The sequence below is a fragment of the Sylvia atricapilla genome, chromosome 15 (genome assembly GCF_009819655.1).
Source record: "Sylvia atricapilla isolate bSylAtr1 chromosome 15, bSylAtr1.pri, whole genome shotgun sequence".
Taxonomy (NCBI): domain Eukaryota; kingdom Metazoa; phylum Chordata; class Aves; order Passeriformes; family Sylviidae; genus Sylvia; species Sylvia atricapilla.
This window is the reverse complement of record NC_089154.1, coordinates 6,979,651-6,999,995: the sequence shown is the minus strand read 5'-3', so window position 1 is coordinate 6,999,995 and position 20,345 is coordinate 6,979,651. Positions and strand designations below refer to the sequence as shown.

The 20,345-nt window shown below is 47.8% G+C and overlaps 1 protein-coding gene across 4 annotated transcripts in view; it reads right to left on the bottom strand.

Moving 5' to 3' along the window:
• Positions 1–20,345, bottom strand: part of TSC2 (TSC complex subunit 2) — a 32,841-nt gene that overhangs the window by 5,661 nt on the left and 6,835 nt on the right. Inside the window, exons 13-34 of one of the 4 annotated variants that reach the window (XM_066329918.1) lie at positions 20,198–20,301; positions 19,334–19,415; positions 18,361–18,516; positions 18,109–18,225; positions 17,467–17,589; positions 17,089–17,195; positions 16,231–16,384; positions 15,416–15,538; positions 14,971–15,105; positions 14,307–14,496; positions 13,852–13,945; positions 13,270–13,372; positions 12,982–13,076; positions 10,383–10,514; positions 8,323–8,487; positions 7,537–7,689; positions 7,266–7,378; positions 6,533–6,754; positions 5,633–5,848; positions 4,026–4,094; positions 1,773–1,933; positions 53–537 (exon numbers count right to left, since the gene is read on the bottom strand). In XM_066329918.1, coding sequence (XP_066186015.1) covers positions 53–537; positions 1,773–1,933; positions 4,026–4,094; positions 5,633–5,848; positions 6,533–6,754; positions 7,266–7,378; positions 7,537–7,689; positions 8,323–8,487; positions 10,383–10,514; positions 12,982–13,076; positions 13,270–13,372; positions 13,852–13,945; positions 14,307–14,496; positions 14,971–15,105; positions 15,416–15,538; positions 16,231–16,384; positions 17,089–17,195; positions 17,467–17,589; positions 18,109–18,225; positions 18,361–18,516; positions 19,334–19,415; positions 20,198–20,301 — 3,299 coding nt within the window. The remainder of the gene's footprint in view (positions 1–52; positions 538–1,772; positions 1,934–4,025; positions 4,095–5,632; positions 5,849–6,532; positions 6,755–7,265; positions 7,379–7,536; positions 7,690–8,322; positions 8,488–10,382; positions 10,515–12,981; positions 13,077–13,269; positions 13,373–13,851; positions 13,946–14,306; positions 14,497–14,970; positions 15,106–15,415; positions 15,539–16,230; positions 16,385–17,088; positions 17,196–17,466; positions 17,590–18,108; positions 18,226–18,360; positions 18,517–19,333; positions 19,416–20,197; positions 20,302–20,345) is intronic. The other 3 variants (XM_066329919.1, XM_066329920.1, XM_066329921.1) reach the window with 3 other exon arrangements.

The following is a 20,345-nucleotide window of genomic DNA, read 5'->3' as shown; positions in this document are numbered from 1 at the left end:
GCAGACCCTCCAAAAGAACCCTGAAGGAGCAGCTCAGGGGCACTGCACCCACCTGGGGTTTATCCCAGGGACTTTCTCGGTGTTGGTCGCTGCCGCCCTGCCCTTGAAGGCGTCTCTGTCGATCCTCTTGCCCCTCCTGGACGGGGCGGAGTCGGAGATGGTGTAGCCGCGGGGCCGGTGGCCGGAGGGCGAGCGGGGCGAGGTGACAGCTCCGGTGGCACCGCCGGGCCCGGGAGCCCTGCTGTCCTCTCCCCTGCCCAGCCAGCCGCCCAGCCCTTCCCCTTCCAGGTTCCCGGACTGCGATTTGGATTTCACTTCGGTGCTCAGCCTGCGGGGCGCCTCGCGGCCGTTGGCGTCCTTGAGCACCTCCTGCAGGGTCTGCAGCTCCGGGGACGAGCTGGATTTGCTGAGCGGCTGCGAGGGCTGGAAGGAGAGCTCCTCCAGCGCCCGGCCCTCCTCCCGCCCGATGGGGATCCCGCCCTCCACCAGCTCCTCCGACTTCAGCGACTTGTCTTCCTGGCTCGACGTGGAGGAGGACTGGAGGAGAGGAAAAAAGAGAGGAAAAAAAAAAAAGAAGAAAGAGAAAAGAGAAGAGAAAAAAAAAGAGAACAGAAAAAAAAGACAAAAAAAAGAAGACAAAAGAAGAGGAAAAAAGAGGGGAGGAAAAAAGAGGGGAGGAAAAAAGAGGGGAGGAAAAAAAGAGGGGAGGAAAAAAAAGAGGGGAGGAAAAAAAGAGGGGAGGAAAAAAAGAGGGGAGGAAAAAAAGAGGGGAGGAAAAAAAAGAGGGGAGGAAAAAAAGAGGGGAGGAAAAAAAGAGGGGAGGAAAAAAAGAGGGGAGGAAAAAAAGAGGGGAGGAAAAAAGAGGGGAGGAAAAAAGAGGGGGAGGAAAAAAGAGGGGAGGAAAAAAGAGGGGAGGAAAAAAGAGGGGAGGAAAAAAGAGGGGAGGAAAAAAAGAGGGGAGGAAAAAAGAGGGGAGGAAAAAAGAGGGGAGGAAAAAAGAGGGGAGGAAAAAAGAGGGGAGGAAAAAAGAGGGGAGGAAAAAAGAGGGGAGGAAAAAAGAGGGGAGGAAAAAAGAGGGGAGGAAAAAAGAGGGGAGGAAAAAAGAGGGGAGGAAAAAAGAGGGGAGGAAAAAAGAGGGGAGGAAAAAGAGGGGAGGAAAAAAGAGGGGAGGAAAAGAGGGAGGAAAAAAGAGGGGAGGAAAAAAGAGGGGAGGAAAAAAGAGGGGAGGAAAAAAGAGGGGAGGAAAAAAGAGGGGAGGAAAAAAGAGGGGAGGAAAAAAGAGGGGAGGAAAAAAGAGAGGAGGAAAAAAAGAAAAATAATGAGGGAGAAAAAAGGGGAAAAAGAGATAAAGAAAAAGAAAATAAGAGAAAAAATAAAGAGAAAAAAGAGAGAAAAAAAAAAGAAAAAAGAGGAAATATGAACAGCTTTCACGGAATCAGAGAATGCCACAATGGTTTGGGTTCAGCTAGACCTGAAAGCTCATCCCATGGTGAGCCTAGGACAATCCCAGGGATCCAGGAGCAGCCACAGCTTCTCTGGGCACCCTGTGCCAGTCTCCCCACCCTCCCAAGGAAGGATTCCTTCCTTTTCCTGACAGCCATTATAAAAGCTGACAATGCTCAAGGCACCCCAACAGTTCTAAGGAAAGGTGGGCAGGAAGGAGCACAAAGCTCCCTGATAAAACAGGGCATTTTGCCCTGAGTCCCCCCAGTGCCATCAGTGAAACACTGACGGTGCCATGGAGCTGGCTGTCCCCCCGGGCCTGTCCTTACCCTGCTGTAGGAGTCCTGGCCTTTCCCAAACCTCTCCTCGCTCAGGACGTGCTCGGAACACGACGTCTCCACGTCCTCGCTCTCGGGGGACTCGGCCGGGGACTCGGCCTCCCGGAGCTCCATGTCCCCCGGGCTGCCCTCCTCCAGCACCACGGCGGATTCTACGGAGACACGGGCACGGCGGCTGTGCAGAGGGGACACGGGGACGTCCCCCCGTCCTCTCCTCTCCTCACAAGCACCAGCCTTTTCCCTACGGGATCTCAACGGAAGGCCATGAGGAAGGAGTGCCCTGGCCTCTCTTGGTCACGGCAGACTCCTTGGCTCCCCTTTTTTTCCTCCAGGGAATAAATCACCTCGCCCTCGCAGCCTGCCTCGGGCAGAGGGAAGTGCAGCTGGTTGGTTTGGGTGGTTTTTTTCCCCAATTTTTGCTGATGGACAAGCAGGGCACAGGAATGAGGAAAACAGGACCTTGGATGTGGGTTACCAGGACGGACAGGAACTACAGAGATGTAGGAGAGTACGGGTAAAAAGCTCACTGGAGACATCAGCTCTGTGCAAGGGTGTAACAAAAGGAGCTTTCCTTCTACTGAAATGCAACGCTCCCGTGCCTTGAGGCCTACAAGGAGATAAGAAATTTTCCCAGGAGCCATTTCCTTGCAGTTTGGCAGCTTTCCTTCTCTAGAATGTCTCGGGAGAAGCAGCGCAATTCAGCCCTGAACACGTGGAAGGACGAGAGCAGGGGTGACACTGGTGGCATCTGCTCAGACACACAGGGAGTGGAACCACACTGACAAAAAAAAAAAACACCAGCTCCCTGCCTACGTGGAGGATTTAACCTTGGATCTGCTCCAGGCACTGACCACAGGGATGAGTCTGACCAAAGGCTCCTCCTGGCCTTGCTTTTTGTCCTGAGGAAAAGGCTGGAGAACAGGAGGCTTCCCATTATGCACACAAGGGACTGGAAGACCAATCTGAAAGGCCAAGATTTGTTTTCCAAAATAATAACAATAAGAGTAATAATAAAACCAAAAATTAGCACACACAAAAATATAAAGAAAATCAGCAAAATTAAAAAAAATATATATACAAAGAAAAAAATCACTAAAGCAGCTTTTCCTGGATTGATTTCAGCTCGCAGGACCAAAGTTATTTCAAAGAAGCAATTAAAGAGTTAGCACTGCACACACAAACCTTCTAAAAATACAAAACAAACCAAAAGGAACCAAAACAACGTGCTGATCTGGTTAGCTGTCCAAGCCAGAACACACCTGCAGATATCCAGTGCTTCCAAGTTCCCCTCCTACAGCACTGCCAGGATTGCTGGTGCTTTGAAACAACCCAAGTACTAATTATTCTTTAGGTGGGAAGAGAATAACAGGAGGAGAGGGAAGTACAGAAAAATATTGAAGTGCAGCAGCTTTGTGTTGCTTTGAGAGGCCTCTGACAGCAACCAGCAGCAGCTCAGAACACCCCACTGCTCAGCTGGGAGTTTTCCAGTGAAGGAAAGAGGCAGAAAGACATTTGAACCCTCTAATTAAAATCACAAAGCATTGCAGGTTATCAAAGAATGCAGGTGTTGTGCTCATAAGGTTTGTAATTTGATCTCCACTTCATTTAATTATGAAATCAATTTTACTGAAGTGGAGAAAGATTTTACATTATTACAGAGCCTCTGGAAGGTAGAATTTAGCAGCTTTTTCTGCTGAAATATATTTCTTTTTTATTTAACAATCTCTTAACCAGCCTCCATGCTGGTTGAACTTTATCCACATACCAAATATATACATATGATCAGCTGCTTTTATCTTTCTGTGCCCAATTCTGGCAGATCCCTGTGGGCTGAGCAGCTCCAAGGGGAGCCTGTCCTGCAGCACACGCTGCTCTCCTCACAACTGGGAGCTTTTCCACTGAGCAGAACACAGAGCCAATCGGAAAATGAAGCTGCAAATGAAGAATTAATTAACCCAGCCACGTTTTGACAGGTCATTTAACACTGGCCTCATGACTCATAAGCCACCCCAGCTAAAAGCAAAGTTGCTTTATGGAATTGTCTGCACTTGCAAATGTTGGATCTGGCTTGGACTTCTTCATGCTAGTCAAGATCCCATTTGTTGAGAGTGATGAGACTGGGGACAGACAGGAGACATGGAAGGGGGAAATGAGGGATGAGGTATACATTTTCTATGAATCAGAGGTGTTCTTCTATGGCAATACTGTTTGGTTGGTTTTTTCCTTAAAGATATATAAATATACCTGCCCAGGATATGCTCCTGTGCAACTTCCCTTGACAACTGGACTGGTACATGGAAGAGAAAGAGGCCACTGCAAAGGGAAATCAAGTGAGCAGCTACATCAAAAGGAAGGAGAGACTATATGAAAAAAAATATAAAAAAATTAAAAAGCACAGAGTTTAAAATGTAACCAAGAGCCTAGTTTAAAACAAACAATAAATAAATGAAACAAAGGAAAGAACAAGCTGGGATAAGCTCACCAGATGTCAAAGGGATACTTTAAGGGCAAAAGGTCTCAACACGAATAAAGAGGAATAAACACATCCAACAGTGCAGGCTCCAACTGCTCCCTTTGCAGAAGGCATTTTTTGAGGCTTAGGAACAGAAAATCCCTTCCTGATATCCCAGCACACACAGGAAACCAGGCTGAGCCTTTCCTGACCTGCACAAGGTCACTTTTAAACCCACAGAAGAGCCTGAAAAATCTGGGTAAAAACTCACAGAGGTTTAACCTCTGAAGAGGCAGAAGAGGCATGTGAAGCCTGACAGCAAGACTTCTTCCAGTCACTGCCCAGCCAGCTCCAGCAGGTCTGGTTAACAAGGATGTGGCCAAAATTACTCTCAGACTGGCACAGGAGTGACATTCAGGTGGTATGGGTTCAGCTCTACACTTAGCTCCACATACCACACACATTTTTAGAGTCAGAAAAGTGTTTATGGAAAATAAATTTTTTGTTTATTTGTAAGAGGTGATAATTTCATTTTGACTCCAATTTTGTGTTTACACAATCTTAGATACTAAAATTACCCTGCCATGCTTAAAACAAAAGCTGCAAACTGGCATTTTTACCAGATTTCCAGACCATCCATCCAATTTTTCCTCAGCAAAGCCTGGTCTGCTGGTACCACTGCTCAATTCTGATGGTGCCTGCAGTGCTCAGAGCTTCAGCTCTGTTGGATATCACTGGTAAGAGCTTGAGCAGGGACTGCAGAAAGCTTCAAAAATTGCAGCTGTTGGTTAACACCAATCTCCCAACATTAACAACTTTTTAAGAGGAACTAGCACCACATTAAATAGACTGAAAATCCTTGGCCACTGTGTTAAAAATCAAGCCAGCAAATGAAACTCGAGTGATTCAACTGCAGGCTGAACAGCCCTTTTCAGAGGTGGGTAAATCCAACAGGATTTGCATTCTGCTGTAAAAGCCAGAGGAACCAACTCCTCCTGGCAGCTGAGCTTTGGAACAGGCCATGCCCCAGGAACTTGCAGCTCCGAGCGCCCGACACAGACTCCCAAACTGAAGACAAATGGAAATGGAAACACTGCATGGAAAGATCCATCCACAAGTGGGATGCCCAGATCAGCCCCAAACGAGTGGGAGAGGGAACAGATCCATGACTTTGCTCATTTTCATTTGGGGAACACACCGAACACACGACTCCTCCAAAGCAGCTCCGTTACTCCCCCATCCTCCTCTTCCCCCAGCAGAAGCGAGGAGGAAGGGGATTTCTCACTTCTAGGGTCAAGAACTGACTCCCTTTCTCATTGCTGGCCCACCCCTCACACTCCCAGCTGCTCTAGAAGCCCTGCAGGAGCCAGCAGAGCCCAGCTCTGCCAGCAGCTCCCACCTGTGTTGGAGCGCTGCAGCAGCGAGGGCTTGGCCGTGCCCGTGGCCAGGCTGGAGGAGGGCACGGACAGGGATTTGTACAGAGCTGTCTCCCGGTGCTCCTTGAAGCGTTCTGCAGCCATCAGGGCGTTGGAGAGCTCCTGCAGGGGCATGTTGTTGATGTCTGAGGAGAAGGGGCTCAGAGGGTTCTCCAGGCTCATCAGCCAGCTGGTGTTGCCTGCAGCAGACAGTGGGGGAAGTGGTCAGCGCTCTCAGCTCTCCCAGAGGTTACAGCTCCTGCTGAAAATGCTCAAACTGTTTGGGAATTTGCAGGTAAGAAAATCCAAATGAAGGAAGTTCTCGGTTCTTCTGCAGAATGGCTTGATTCATTTGCTACTCCCAGTGCTCTGCACTTCACCCCAAGCTCCTCAAAACCCATCCCTGGTAACTCACTGCTACAGCAGATTGCCAAAGGCATCCAAACCACTCGTGTGTCCTAATTAACACCAAGTCAGTTATTTTCTCATGAAACAGCTTACAGTTGAAACAGATAATTCCTGTTAATCTCGTAGAACACATTGGTGCTCAAGCATTTTGACCTTGAACAGGCTGTTATTCCTTCCCTAAGAGTGAACACAATTGAGCTGCCCAGACTTGTGGCTGCCCCATGATCCCTGAAGTGTCCAAGGCAAGGCTGGACAGGGCTTGGAGCACCCTGGGACAGTGGAAGATGTCCCTACCTGTAGCAGGGGTGGCACTGGATAGGCTCTAAGATCCCTTTCAACCCAATCCATCCCATAGTTCTTAAGTTTCAAAAGGCAGTAAGCCATAAACAGATTCATTTACAACAAAATGTGGATTTTTCTCCTTCCCCCAGGCTCTGGTTTCTCAGCAGGATCCCACCCCACACTCGGGTACCCACCTGTGGGCCTGCGCACCAGGATCTCTGCCCAGCCCTGGGTCAGCAGTGGCACATAGGCAGCTAGGTTGGCTTTTTCCTTCTGCAGGGCTGTCTGTGGAGCAGGACTGGCCTTCTCTGGGCGGGCTGCAGGAGCAGGAGGGCCCTGTGTCCCTTGGGAAGTTGAGCCACTGGGAAAATGGGAGGCTGAGCTGTCTAAGGCACCAACACGTAAGGCATGACCACCTGGCAGGACAGACACAACCCAAGGGAGAGCCACGCTTAGTTAGCCCCAAAAATATCTCAGGAATGAGGCTTTTAAGCTCCTCTAGCAGCTGCATACACAATGTCCTGGTTTTATTTCCCTTGTCATTAGAATTATTATCGTTGCTATTATTTTATTTCAATTATTAAACTGCTCTTCTCTCAATCCACTAATTTTCTTTCTTTTCCCCTCCCAATTCTCTCCTCCATTCTTCCATGGGGGACAAAGTGAGCACCAGGGTGGGGCTTAGCTGGAGTTCAACCACGAAGAGAATTTGATGTTCCATGTGTTCCTTACAAACCAGTTTATGTGCTCACCAAAGCTCTCCTGCAAAGAGAGGGAAGCAGGAGGAGCCCTACCACACCTGAAACCAACAGCTCCTGCCACCTGCCCCTCACTGAACACCAGACAGCTCCAGATCTCAAATCAGCTCACACAGGAGGCACCTGGACCTTCAAGCTGTGGCAGGGAGAGCCCAGGGTGGGAACTCACCTGACATGGATCGGACTCTGTTGCGGGAGCTCCTGCAAACCTGCTGCCCAGCCTGAGATTCCAACTTGGCTGGAGCCTCCTTGGTCTGTCTCACTTGCAAAACAGGGTCTGAGCTGCAGGAAAGCAGACATTGGTGATGTTAAAGGAGGAATCAGCCGTGCTGGACGAATAAAACATTTCTCTTATACCAAGAGGGAAAACTACCAAGATGAAGCACTGGTTTAGGTGACTTTGGCAGGTGGAGATTTCTAGAAATTGGAACAACACCTACCTTGATTCTGGGGTGCTCTGGAACTCTGCAGAGTCCAGGCCAAGCAGGGACCTTGTCCCTGTTCCAACACTTGTAGTGATGGTCACCAGCTTGTTACCAACCAGCCATGTCTTGGTCCTTCCTCCAGCCAGCAGAAACTCACCCACGGGAGACCTGGGAACACATTTGGGATGAATATTCCTCAGCAGGCAGAGAACAGAGCTGGTGCCATTAACCATGCAGGAGGTGCTGCCTGCTTGCCTCCTTTACACAGCATTTGTGACACTCCCCTTGGCTGTCAATGTCCCCATAGCCACCAGGATTTGACAGAACCACAGAATGGTTTGAATTGGGTGGAACCTTAAAGTCCATCCAGTGTCACCCTCTTTCCTGCCACACCTTCCACCATCCCAAGTCTCTCCAAGCCCTATTCAAGTGGTCTGGAACACACCCAGGGATGGGGCATCCTCTGGGAAATCCATTCCTGGGTCTCACCACCATCAAAGGAAAAGATTCCTTCCCAGTATCCCATCCAGCCCTGCCCTCTGGCAGTGGGAAGCCATTCCCTCTGTCCTGCCCCTCCACCCCTTGTCCCAAGTCGCTCTCCTTGAGCCCCTTTAGGCACAGCAAGGGGCTCTATGGTCTTCGTATCTCCAGGCTTCCCTCGTGTCACCTCCTTTTTAGCCAAGATTTTATCAGTGAGGAAAGGCTTGAGAGCCTCAACCTGCCAGAATCCCAAGGGTTTTCCACTGATGAAGTGGAACATGAACCTGAATCCCAGGCACGTGTCCCTGGTCCCTGACTGACCTCTTGGGCACGGCGGTGAAGTTGGAGAAGACGTATCGAGCCATCATGTCCAGGCAGGTCTCTGTCAGCTCCAGGTGCAGGTTTTTCAAGTTGTCATCAGCCTGAGCCATGGAGTTTTCATCTGCAGAGCCCAGGCTGGAGCTGGTGATGGAGGTTTGGATGCGGCTGGAAGAGAAAGTGCCCAGGTGACAGATGGGATGGCACCATGTCCCTGTCCCCACGGACGGCGGGATGCAGACCCTGCTGTGCATGCACGTGCCAGCCATCAAACCCAGGCCTTGGGAAACAGATTTTGGGATCAGCCACATGTTGTGCTTCCCAGGCTGTCCTTGCAGGAAGTGTTTTTTCTCTGGATAGACTCCAATGCGCTCTCTGATGTTGGTGGCCCATGGGCAAGTGCACCAAGCAGGGATTGAGTGGCAGCTTTGAGTTCCTAATCTATATTGAGGGCAAGCATCCCATGACCAGCACCAGCTTCCCAGGCAGCAGGTTGCCCATGAGCCAGAAACTGGGGCACTCCAGACTTCACTTTATAATCCTGTGGTTTGCTTTTTTCTCTGTTGCGTCTCTTCCGTATATTGGTTTTATCCCCCTCCAAATTCAATAGCTATGTAAAACCTAATTTAACTTGAAATACGAAAAAAAATTGCACTCTGAACAGGAAATTGGCACAAGAATAGAGAGAAGGTCTGCCTTCAAATCAGCCAAGCAGTTTAAAACCATTTCTGATCTAGGCTGGACTGCAGTATTTTATAAAGACATGTCCTTATGTCATTGTAATACAAACTAAGCTGAGGGACAGTCAAAATTTTTATCATGTGGCAACTTCTTTGGCTTCATTAAGGGCAATTATCTGAAGATTTTTTTGCTACCATTTACATAGAAATGCAAGAGAAGAAAATCACATCATGATTAATGGGGAAATCAGAGAATCCTGGGTTTGGGGTGGAAGGGACGTTAAAGCCCATCCAGTGCCACCCCTGCCATGGGCAGGAACAACTTCCACTGTCCCAGGCTGCTGCAAGCCCTGTCCAACCTTGGACACTTCCAGGGATCCAGAGGCAGCCACAGCTTCTCTGGGCACCCTGTGCCAGGGCCTACCCATCCTCACAGGGAAGATCTCTCCCATAACATGAAGTGTTGGAACTGTAATTGCAATTCAGTCACTTCAGACTCTCTCCCCCAAACATCATATAGAGCCAAAAATTAAAAAAAAAAAAAATCAAGTTCCACTGACAGCAATCCTACAGGTTAAGACACAAATCTTCAGGTTCAGCAGTTTAACATTCACGGGAAGTGATTCAGAAATATGTTTTAAAAACTGGCATCAGTTATTTCACATCTTTCATTGGAGCAGATCAAAGCTTGCCATCAAAACCTGTCAATCAAATAAATCTCTGAAATCAAATCTTGTTTTCCTTCGTTGTGAAAGCATCAATTCATATGGGCTGAGCACACCCCTCACTGCTCTCTGGAAAGACAAATCCAGATTTTTCATGGCATCCTTCTTGAGACCAGGACACTTCATCAGCTCCTTCAGAAGAACAAATCCTAAACTGAGGGCAGAACTATTCCTCCTGGACTGGAAGGAGAGCTCTCCACACCTCTGCAGAGCTTCCAAAGCCTCTCCTGAAGCAAATCCCTGCTTGGGAGGCTCAAGTTTTAGTGAGTTGTACCCTGGATTCTCACTTGTACAGAATGCAACCTTTTTCCTTTTTTTGTGCCTGGGTTTTTTTGTTGTTGTTGTTGTTGTTTTTTTTTTTTTTTTTTTTTTTTTTTTTCCTGTGCCACCTTTACTTTGAAAACAGAATCTTCCATTGCCAAAGCACCAGAGAACGTGGCAAAGTGACCACACACACCCAGGATGTGACGTGGGCCTTGGGAAGCCTCGGAATCCTCTCCCAAAACCTTCACCTTGTGGCAGAGGCCGGTTTTTGATGGGATTACCAAGTCATGCAAGCATCCCACATGCAAATCCACCCTGCTGCCACCCACCCTCGCAGCAAAACCTCCAAGGGCCCAAGCTGCTCTTGGATTGTCCCCATTCAAAGTGCCTCTACCTGCGGACCACATGTTCAGACACACTGATGCTGCGGGATCGGAAGGCATCAACTGCAGAGGGTTCTTTCAGCTCTTTCACTGGAGGAGAGTTATTCAAGCCTTGCTTTGCATTTTTGGCTAGTCTTAAACTACTATGTGGAGAAGCACCAAGCCCCAAAAGAGGTCACAGAAGGGAGGAAACCATTGTAGGGATGTAGGTTGAAAGGTCACAGTCACAGGGTCAATATTGGGGGATCCCGGAGGGTGATGGAAAATAAAACAAATGCCAAAAAAAAAAAAAAAGGAAAAAAAAGGGAAACAAAAAAAAATTAAAACACACAAACAAGCAGAGCTGAAAGCATTAAAAAAGACAAACCACATTTTGAAAACAAGATTTTAAATGTGCTACAAAACAAATGAAATTAGTACAAGTTAAAAGAAAAAAATTGGTTGAAATGACAGTTGGAATACTGGGCTGTTCAGCAAAGGCAAGGGCACTTGAGGGCTCCCTGGGCACAAATTCCTCAAGGCTGAGGAGTTTTGTGCAGTTCAACCCCCTCTTGTGTTGCCCAAACTCACCATGACTCAACACCTGAGGGCTTCCACAGATCCTAAAATACTTTACCTGGACTAGGTCACAGCAGTTTTGAATAAGAGACAGGGACAATGTCACCCATCTCTGTCCCCACTAAGCCTGGCCCAAAGCTGAGCTCTTCCCCCAGACACAAGACACCCAGGGCCTCCCAGAGGTGTCCCTCAGCCCTGGGGACACTGAGCCTCCTGTTCCAGACCCTGCCACACTGCAGAGCCAACAAACACCCCTGGGGATGCTCCTGTGCCACCCCAGCTGCCTCACCCCAGGCTCCAGGGAACCCCTTGGGCTCTGAGCTGGCACAGAAAGGAAATTACTGTTCACACTGTCAAGTGCCAGGCACACATGGGTGATGGCAGCAATTAAGATCCAAGAGGCACTTTAATTAGTCACTGAGATGCATGCCAGGCTCGGGGCTAATTTGGGCAGAACAGTTGGTCCAGCAGCTCCCATCCCCAGGGATAAAATGCAGGCACCAATTTAACCCTCCTGGCTGTTCCTAAACACAATTTATTTGCCATCCTCCTCACAGTGAGCTCTTACATCTCAGATTGCCACCTGGAGGGACCAGAATTTCTTTGTTTTTCTCCCAACAACCTCTCCCAGATCACTTTTGGCCACAACTGCTGCAGAGAGCACAGGCTCATGCTCAGGGATCATCACCTACAGCACCATCAGGACATCCAGCAGCCCTGGGAACTGCTGGGATTGTTACCCCTTGGAACACCCAGCACTCAGCTATGGCAGGGATACATTCTTTGGGCTTCAGGAGTGAAAACCAAGAACAGAAGCTTCTCAGGCAAGGAAACTGGAATCTGCTCCTGGCCTTTCCTCTGTGCCCTGGCCAGAATCCAAGCTCAGGCAGACCCAGAGGCAGTGGCATCCTGCCATTCCAGTGCTTTGGGCATTGCCTGAGCACAGCCACACTCCTCAGCAGAGATTTCTGTGGAAAGTGATCCAGCAAAAGCCTTTAGAGACAGTAGTATTCCAACTTGGTAGAATTTAACAGGGAATTTTTTAAGGGAAAAAAAGAAAAAAAATTAGTTGGAATTCTGATTGGAGAGATGAGTGTCAAAAGGCTTCTCTTCCAAGTTTCTGGATGAAAGAGGAGGAGATGGGAGAGATGAAACACAACACAAGGTTTACAGCTGCAGCAGCAGGGCAGGGATGGTGTTTCTGCATTGCAAGATTCTGCTACAGCCTTGCAGGTGAAGTAGAGGCACTTTGCCCAGAGTTCAGATGCCACCATGTGCTCACTGCTCACAACACCAAAGCAAGTTAAGTGAACCAATTTAGGTAATCCCTGCAGGTAAAAGGACGTTGGAGAAACCCTGAATGCCTTCCAAGGAATATCTTCCTCCCCTTGCAAATGTTACTTTGAATGACTGCGGGCAAGAAATGCTCTGACTTCTGAAGGCTTTGCTTAAAACTGTCATGATGGCTTCAAAATTCCAAAAGAAAAAAGGGATCAGGACATCCAGACAGACAGAAAGCAGCTGTGTGCCAGCCAGTGCACTGACCTGACTAGGAACATCATGGAAAAACACAGTACTGGCTCTCTAATTTATCCAGGTCGTTGATCACAACCATTTCTCTGGCAATCATCTGAAAATGACTTGTTACAGATCAATCATCAAAAGGAGTTCACACAATCCATATGAACATGGGATTCTGTTATCTCTGGTATTAGACTCTTCTGTTCTCTCTGGTAACACTGTGCTGACACACCCCAACCTGACACAACTGTTGATTTTCAGAAGTGAACACCAAAAAGGCCCCCAGTGCCTGCACAGGCCTGCAGGACAGGCAGTGTTGCCTCAGCTGCCTCACCAGGCTGTCAGCCTGGCTGGATCCCAGCTTCTCACCAAGCTCAGCTGTCTTTGACCTAAAGAGGTTTACTTTGCTTGCTTACTGCACTGCCAGACTGGGATCATCACTACACTCAGCCTCCTTCGGGGAAACGCAGGGAAGGGCGTGAGCACGAGAGCAGGGAACACCAAACCCTGCTGGGGTCAAACAGGATTTACCTCTTTGGCCTCTCATTGAGGCTGGTGCTGCGAGCCCTGAAGCTGTCCTTCTCTGGGGTGTCATCAAAGGACAGGAGCACGTTGGAGCGCAGGCCCTGCCGTGGGGACAAGAGGTGACAACGTGAACAACGTGCAGCTCAGAGCCTGCAACCAAAGCATGAGAGCCCGCAGAGATGCTGACAAGAAAACCAGAATTCTGCTAGCTTCAAACAGAATCTATCAAGACCTCAGGTCAGTTTTTAAGCTGTCAGCTCTCCTGGGTGCTGCTGGGCTGAGCAGTGCCATTACCTTGGTGATGTAGGGGACAAAGTCCTTGCGGAAGGGCAGGCGGCAGCGGATGAACCACATGGCAATCACGTGGTGGGCCAGGCAAACGATGTACTGGTTAAACCTGTAACAGCAGAGAAACCACAGCTCAGTGTGCACAGCTCACCCTGACACACAGAACTCAGCCTTTCCCTGCTCAAAGTGTAAAGGGAAAAAACATTTCAAAAATTCTGCTCGAGAAAAACAGGTTTTTGTCCCAAGGTGATGATGTCCTAGAATTGTCCTAGAATGGTTTGGGTGGGAAGGGATTTTAGAGATCATCCAGTTCCACCTTCCACTATCACAGGTTGCTCCAAGCCCTATCCAGCCTGGCCTTGGACAGTTCCAGGGACCCAGGGGCAGCTACAGCTTTTCTGGGCACCCTGTGCCAGAGCCACCCCACCCTCCCAGGGCAGAAAAATCCCTTCTTCAGGAAAAGAAGGTGTCTTCAGACACCAGAATGAGCAACATCCTATGAATAACCCTGAGCCAAAAACTGCAAAAACAGGCTTTCCAAGCTCCCAGTTTCACAGATGAGAGAGAAGCACATTGCTGTGGCCTTACTTGGAGGGGTTTGTGTAGGGCAGGGAGATGGCAAAGACGCTGGCGTACTGCTCTGCCGCGAAGTTCCGGTACAGGTGAGGCAGCCTGGCCAGAGCTGCAACAGCCCAACAGCAAAAACAGCACACGTGAGGCCTCAGCACAACCCTTCAACATCCTAACTCAGTTTAATTTCTAATTTTTTTTGGTTTTTTTCTGAATGATCAATGACGTGGAAGTTAAAATCACATCATGCAAGGAGAAGGCGGCAGTATTTCCATACAGCTGCACAACAGGGAGTGTGTTTCTCTTTTCAGTGCAAGAGCTTTCATACACAAAACTTGTAACAAATGAGGTGATCAAACATTTATAACCCGAGTGAGGGCATCACAGTGCATTCCATATGAGCAACACCACCAAACCCCCCACATTCCACATAAAAAACCTACAGAAACTGAAGAGAAAACATCACGCCTTACTTGACAGAAATTCCAGGAGGGGGATTGCCATGTTGGCCGTGGCAGAGATGTGGGTGAGTTTGACAATGAGGACAGGCAGGGCCTTGATGATGATGTCGGGCATCTCCACACTGCAGACTGACAGTGCCACCACACACTGGTTGGCGCAGCGGTAGATGAGCCCGTGCTCCAGGCAGTACACAATCTCACGCTGGGAGAGCACAGAAACACCAAAGAACACCCTGAGACAACACCTCCTGACTCCTGTCAGCACCCCAGAACACCCTGTAAGGTGCCCCTGCTGCAAGGCCTGCGTGACACAGCTAACACTGAGCTTTAAATGATGCTGCAGATAGCCCAGGCCAAGCTCTTACCAGGGAACTCAAATCAAGTAAGTAGTTGAGACTTTAGGTTTCTGATTTAACAGAAATTTTGTGTTTACAAGGGTCTTCCTGCAGAGGGTAAAATCACTCAGTGACTTGTGAGGGGGGACAGGTGAAGAGGGAACCCACAGTTAACCTTACATGGGGTCAGCAAAGTATTTTTCCCCCCATATTCGGCAGATGCAGCATTTCCCAACAGCAAAGGGCAGTGTCACCTTGCACTTCTGTCTCCTAAGCAGCTCACAGGCTAAACAATGTTCTACAGGCTCTGCCCTCCCTACACCCTCCTATCTCCCCCATACCTGCTTGGCTTTGTCCAGGTAGTTGTGGTAAGATATCAGTGCTGTCAGCACAGGAACCACAGCCAGGTGCAAATCCGTGCGGGAAAAGCCTTCGGGGGTCCCGTGGAGCCTGTCCGTGGTCCTCTTGTCTGTGAGCTGACACATCACACAGCCAGTCAGGCCACCTCTCACTAAAACACCCTCTGAAAGGCAGCACAAGGCACTGCCCACAGCTCCCCTTGACCTGTATGTACATATATTCATATATATCCATCATGAACACTCCTTATTACCTATTCTGCACCTAGAACAACCCTCACAAAAGAGAGGGTGAGTGAGGATTGACAACCAGCCTGCTAATCTTTAAAATATCCGTCTGAAGACAAGAAAAGAGACACACAAAAAACCCCTCCAAGCAATTCCCAAGCAAGCCAAGGAGCTGGGGACTGTGCCTCAGTGGCATTACCATGTAGCTCAGTGCAGAGGCCAGCTGGTCTATGTTGCAAGGAGAAGTTAAAAATAGCACTTTATAGCGGAGGGATTCAGGTAATTTGTTGAGAACCAACTTCAGCACCTTCCAGTCTGTCTCCTGCAAAGACAAAATACGGTAAAGTTGGAAATTTCAGCATGATTTCACTTGACTTTAGAAGGAAGATCAATCAAATTGTAGACAATGTGTCATTTCCTAGGCAGATGTAGGTCTTGTCATGGTTGATACAGAAAAAGAAACGGCACTTAGCTGTCACAAGTTTCTCCCTGTCTGTCACCCAGCTCTAGGTGCAATATTGGCACCACAGACTGGAAGAGAAATTATATTGAGATCTGACAGCCAGAATTCAATTCTCCTAAGCACCAGCACCAATTAACTCCCAGAGCAAGCCAAGCCCTCAGCACAGAACTGTGTCCAATGTCACACTCAGGAACAACTTCTATTTACAGTTTATTGGCAATGAAACCTTCACAAATTCTCAAAACACCTCACAAACTTGCAGTGGGAGAGGTTTATAATTCCAAATGCCCTTTCAGAAACAGGATGGCTTCTTGGATCTTGTTTAACAAGAACAGCTTTTGCCCTTGCCTGCTTTGAAGCAGTGCAATGAAAGCTGTGCTTGTTTTCTGAAGAGCTGGACTCCTGCTCCCACTGGTGGCCGTGAAGCTGCACAATCACACTCAGATTTTGAGCAGGAGAAGCAGAAATTGCTTTATTTAGGTACTTTGAGCTGGAATTCCCCAGGCAGCTGGTGCTAGGAGGGGACACAGAGATGCCAGGAGGGGACATACCTGCTTCAAACACTGCAGGAGGACCCCAAAGACCATGGAGTAGGGCAGGTGTCCCACTCGGATGGTGGCACCTTGGGAAGGCACACTGGGGCTGCCTGAAGGTGGGGACAGGGTGCCAGGAGGCTTTTTCTCAGAAGCCCTTTTCTCTCCCTCTCTGCAACACAGAAAGGGAGAAAAATACATGTCATTTTTACACCTTACTTACACGACCTACAGCATTACCACATTGGGGAGCCAGGTTGAAGACTGAACAATATAATCTAAATTTTCAAATGAAAATGTAAAAAAGCACAGGACTGCCCAGCGGACACACAGTAATGAGCCAATTTGGTCAAGTGAAGGATTTTTCTAATTTAGAAAGGTATCTTTTGGGGTGTGTTACACAACTTTAGACAAGCTATAAAATTAAAACTAGCCACATTTGTACAAATCATTGAATGAAAATTCAGTGTGGAACTGGTTTGAGGCAAAAAAATTGCACATTTTTGAGGGAAGTTTTGTGAGTAGGAACTTAAATTTCATGTCTAAGAATGAGAGCTCTGCAGGCAAGTGATTTGTAAGAACATTTCACCAATGAGTTACTGGTTCAGACAATCGTGGGCTATAACTACAGACTGGTCTAGGATTTGGAAGGTTTAGAAAAACTTCAGATTGCTACTGATGGAACATAAAGGTCAGCAAGAACACAATTTAGTTGGGAAAACAGCTTTTAAATATAAAAAATAAATCAAGAAGTGTCCAAGGCCAGGTTGGACAGTGTCCTTGCCCATGGCAGGGGTGGCATTAGATGAGCTTTAGGATCCCTTCCAACCCAAACCACTGTGTGATTCTTTTTGCTTAACACAATAAGAAACTTACACAAAATCACAGAGGCAGTAAGGGCTGAACCTCACTGCTCCATCCTTGTTGGAAAGGCCGAGGCGGTGCAGGGAGTCAGCTCGGAGCATCAGCAGGAAATCAAACACCTGCAACAGAGAAGACACTGGAATCACTTAAACTCTGAGCCACTGGAATACTCTCCCACCCCCACATGATATTTTTGCAGGTGCAAAAGGATTTTTAAGAGATGCCATGGCTTGTTCTGCAGGAGGCACCACAGCTGGTGTCACACTCCATTTTACACACCCGTGCGAGCCAAGAAACATTTAATCCTACTTTCGCAGACTCCAGAGCACCCAATCCCCACCTGCCACCCAGAAATCCCAGAGGACTGTGCAGCTGTGTCCCTGCTCCTACCTGCAGCCTGATGCTGCTGGCCACAGGGAGGCTGTAGGAGTAGATGTAGTGGCGCTGGACGTGCTGGATCAACATCTCGTAGACACGTGTGGCGTGGCTGGAGGGCAAACTGTACAGCTTGGTCTGCAGGCACAGAAACACAGCCCAGCCCCAGGCCTCTGTCACAAACCTGGGGCTGCACTGCCAATTCCAGCAGAAATGCAACAAAAACTTCATCCTTAATGAAATATAAACAGGCGGCTCTGGAAGGAACCTCTGCAAAGAGTCCAGAGCAGCTCCGGCTGCTCTAGAGAACAGCCTGCTCTTCACTCCAGCTCAGGACATGCTGCCCAAACACAACAGATTTATTAAATCTATTCAAGGTTATGAACTCCTCCTTTTCTGCTAATTTATGGCCACATCCTCCCTCCACACAGGAAAATGTGCTCATCTGGGTTGCACAATGAGAGTTAAGAAAATACAACTCTTAGCAAACAGTCCCACGGAAATCAAAATCAAAGGATTGACCAAAACAAGAGTTAAAATATTAAATAGTTAAACAAATGTCTAAATATTTAATAGTAGGAGAAGAACTATCTAAAATGTCAAGTCCAGCAGAAGACTATTATGAACAATCTGTGTTTAATGCACTGCAGCACCTACCTGAAGAATTATCAGGAGCCCAAGAACTGCTGTCTTGACATCCTCCAGAGAAGCTGAATATGACAGCAAGTCCCTCTCTTCCAGCTCCAAAGGAGATGACAGAGAATGTGCAGCCACCTTTGAAAGAGAAAAGCAACACGTGGCTTAAACCTGCAGCATATCCTTTCTCTGTTTCTGTGCTGGAAGGTGAGGGAAGCCCCAGGAAGTCATCCCTGCTGGAAAAGCTGCCAGCCCCGGGGGTTTTTTATTCACCTTCTCTATGATGTCCAGCAGGCTGTTGAAGTGATGAGTGTTGCAGCCTTCAGCCAGGTCCACCAGCAGCTGAGTGGCCAATTTTCTGACCTGATGGTCTTTATCCTCTGGAATGTGAGCCAGCTGGGAGATCACCACCAGGTTTATCAGCTCTTCCTGCAAGAGAACAGATCTCCTTAAGCTGTCAGACATTCAGCACCTTGAGGAAAGAATTGCAAACAAAAGAACTCAGCTATTCTGGTAGCAGGCTTGTTCCTCCACTGTTTCATTCCTTCATCTCCTCTTCCATCTAACCGATATTTCTGTCTACCATCCCTCCAGATATTCGTGACTTTTATTGAATTTTGTCCTACAGATTTGACAGCCCAGGCTCAAACGGACAAGGGATTTCTAGGCCTTGGTTTTTTGAGAGAGGAAACACCAACAGCTTCATGTTTTCACATATCTTGAAGGAATCCAGGGAGCATTTCTGCCCTTTCCTGCCCTCTGACACTTTGGGCACATCCTGAGGAGCTCAAGATATCCCTGGAGCTCTTCCCTAACTCCTCTCTCACAGCAGTTAAACTGCAAGCAACAAGACCAGTCACTGCTCAATATGTCCAGTCCCTATCCTTTTACAAAGCTTTTAAACCAGCTTTGCACATCTCACATCAGCTGTCAATTCTTCCAAAACAAAATGGACATGGAATTAATGGCCTTTAAACAGGAAAGCCAAGACACAACCAGGTCTGTCCTCAAAACCCAGCAGTTCCCACTGCAAGTTGCACCTTCCTGTATCCAGCTAAGGACAAATCCATGCCAAATCCCCCCACAGGCATCCCAAAGAAACAGGTCAGTGTGGGTGAGATTTAGAGCTCAGGGCTGTGCCTTCCCCAGGGGCAGAGGGGACCTGAAGCCCCCAGGAAAATGTGCCTCACCAGAGGTTTTCCTACCCACCTGAGACCTCAGCTGGGACCCCCAGGCAAACACCCACCTCATAGAACTGTCTGTTGATGCTCAGCACAAAGGACAGCACATCCAGAACTTTAATCCTAACAGCACTACGGCTCTCGTTCCTAAAACAGGAAAAGTAAGTCCAAAGTGAAAAAAAAAAAAAAAAAAACCCCAAAAAACAGTTGTTAATATTTAGGCAAGGGAGAAAAGTAAAACTAAAGAAAAATAAGAAACTTTCAGAGTTGAACAGTAACTGTGAGAGATCAGCTGAGCCCTCAGTTAATGTCTCTACATTTGAAATCAGATTCAAGAACAATTGGAATTTCAAATCCCAATTCAGCTTTTACTCCTTCTGCAGACCTGTAATTGCAGCTTTCCCATTTTCAATCCAAACCAGGAAGCACATGTCAGAAGAGCAAGTGCTCTGGTGAGCAAATTTAAAACCAAACACATGGCACTGAGGAAGAGCTGCTCTTTGGCAGCATTTCACAGAGGAAACAGAAGTTTGTTATTGCTCTGTGTTGATGTTTCAGAGCACAGAATCCCTTAGGGAGCACCAGTTCAAAACCAGATAACTGGAATACTGGATAACCATATGCAATCCTAATGCTTAACAGGAAAATCTTGTTTGGTGTCAGAACTACAAAGTGCTGTGGAGTGGAACACAACTGCCTAAGTTAATTGGAATAGTAATGAATGGAAAGAAAGAGAAGAAGAAAAAATCTTTTCTTCTGTTAAATAAGTCCTTTCATGTGCTGTGCCCTGGGACTACCACACTTCTCAGCAGCCATTTACTAACTTAGACCTTCAGAACGTTAGAACTTCAGAAAACAAAATTACCTAACGTGACAAGGTGGCAAGAAACACTTGAAAAGTACAAGTTCCCAAAGTTATGATTTCCTACCTGAAGAACCTTTCCATTAAGAGCTGCAGGTTGTGGATCCAGCCATCTTTGGCAGGGTGGATGGACTGAGCTCTGTATGTTATCAGGTTTAACACAGAAGATTCCTTTTATGGAAAGATCAAGAAATGTTTTTAGTGAATAAGCAAAT